Consider the following 1,669-nt stretch of genomic DNA (forward strand, 5'->3'; position numbering starts at 1 on the left):
ATATTTTTCCTTTCTTATAACAACATTTCTATCATTCTAAATATTATTTCATCTCTCTTTTCTGAAAATTCTGTATTTTCAATTAACTCATCTAAATTAATTCTAGTATTATTAATGAAGTTATCAATGATATTCTCATGTGATGTATTGAAATATTCATTTAATATTATTTTGAAACTCTCATTCATTTTGGTTTGTTGATTAAATTCATGTAAAAAATCATCAACTTTTATTTGTGGAAATTGTTTGCTAATCAAATTCCCTCTAAGAATAATTTCTAATTCTTTTGGTTCACTGTTTAATAGAATTTGTGTGAATTTAGTTTTACCTGATGATGATGAAATATCAATATTCATCCAATGTAAAATATCTGGTAATGGAATTCTGAAATATGATAAATGTGTGATGATTGATGGTAATTGAAATACACTATTCTCATGACATTTTTGATATGAAAGAAATTTAGATAAAGTAGGAATATAAGGAATAAATTCAGGATTAACATCAGCATCAATGTAATATTCATTGTTAATAATATTTGTTCGTAGAATAACAAATTTATTATTAAATTGATATAATTCATATTTTTGTGTATCAATTTTAATTTGGTTGATTCTTTGAATGAATGAAATATTAATTGTTTTATATTTTGTGTCAATTGAATTAATGAAATGAGTTGATTGTCTCATAGTATTTGTGTTTCTAATATTCATATCTTATAATTTATATTCTTTTCAAGTTATATTTTTGTTTTTTTTTTAACAATTTTAATTGAATTGTTAGTTCACCAAACATAATGAACAACATAATCATTCCACATGAAATTGATATTCCAATCAACAACTTCCTCATTCAAAGTGATGGAAAATGTGGGGTTTATTTTCATGATAAAGAAACACATGAATTGTATCAATACATTCAAAAATCACAAAGAGTAATTAATGTTGAACACCAATTTGTTGGAACAATATTGTTCACATTGTCAGCTAACAAACAAGCATTCATTACAAAAAAACAAACAAGAAATATCATGGTTAAAACAAATGAAAGTAAAACACCAGCATTAATAAAAGTAAATGATGATCCTCAAATACTTTATTTTATCAATGATAAAACATTGATGATAGTAGGATTAAAAAGTACAACATTGGTATCATTAAATACATTTATTCCTTTATCTACTTATAAATATTTAAGACCATGGAAAATAATACATTACAAAAACATAATTGTGTTATTATATAATGATTTAAATAAAATTCGAGGAATTGTAATAGAATGTATAGGAGATACAATATCAAAAACATCAGAGATTGATGTTAGTAATCCATCTCAACAAAAAGTATCACTTCCAACAATTCAATTAATAATTATCATGGAAATACCTTATTTAGCCATTCATTTCAATGTTGGACCAATCTATTTATTCAATTTAAATAATCCACATGAAATTGTGAATAGATATGAATCACCAAATGGAAATATTATTATAATGTCAATTGATGATACATTAGTTATATTTGATGGTAAGAAAGCATATATTCATAATATCATCACTTTTAATACTATAACTCATTTGAAATAAACAAGAATCAATTGAAAAGTTAAAGGAAAAGAACACACAAAGAATTAATATTCACAATATCTAAATTATCACCAAATGTCCAAT

General features: G+C 23.2%; 3 protein-coding genes across 3 annotated transcripts in view, besides 2 other annotated features; 2 read left to right on the forward strand and 1 right to left on the reverse strand.

Annotated features, from left to right (window-relative positions):
• Positions 1–14: 14 nt before the first annotated feature.
• EDI_268510 (uncharacterized protein) lies at positions 15–713 on the reverse strand (the record flags this gene model as incomplete). Its single annotated transcript, XM_001740626.1, has 1 exon — positions 15–713. One exon carries the CDS (start codon positions 711–713, stop codon positions 15–17), a length of 699 nt encoding a protein of 232 aa, XP_001740678.1.
• Positions 555–589: a sequence feature (AT_rich).
• Positions 714–716: 3 nt separating the features above from the next.
• Positions 717–773: a sequence feature (AT_rich).
• Positions 774–796: 23 nt separating this feature from the next.
• On the forward strand, positions 797–1,585 carry EDI_268520 (uncharacterized protein; the record flags this gene model as incomplete). The annotated part of the gene is made up of 1 exon (XM_001740627.1): positions 797–1,585. The coding sequence occupies one exon, from the start codon at positions 797–799 to the stop codon at positions 1,583–1,585; it is 789 nt and encodes a 262-aa protein (XP_001740679.1).
• Positions 1,586–1,660: 75 nt separating this feature from the next.
• EDI_268530 (uncharacterized protein) overlaps positions 1,661–1,669 on the forward strand; it is a gene marked incomplete at both ends in the record, with an annotated part of 771 nt that continues 762 nt past the window's right edge. Inside the window, one exon of the mRNA XM_001733471.1 lies at positions 1,661–1,669. This exon is cut by the window's right edge and continues 762 nt beyond it. Within this exon, the coding sequence (XP_001733523.1) occupies positions 1,661–1,669 (9 nt within the window).

Source organism: Entamoeba dispar, genomic scaffold (assembly GCF_000209125.1).
Source record: "Entamoeba dispar SAW760 scf_1105229463091 genomic scaffold, whole genome shotgun sequence".
Classification (NCBI taxonomy): Eukaryota; Evosea; order Mastigamoebida; family Endamoebidae; genus Entamoeba; species Entamoeba dispar.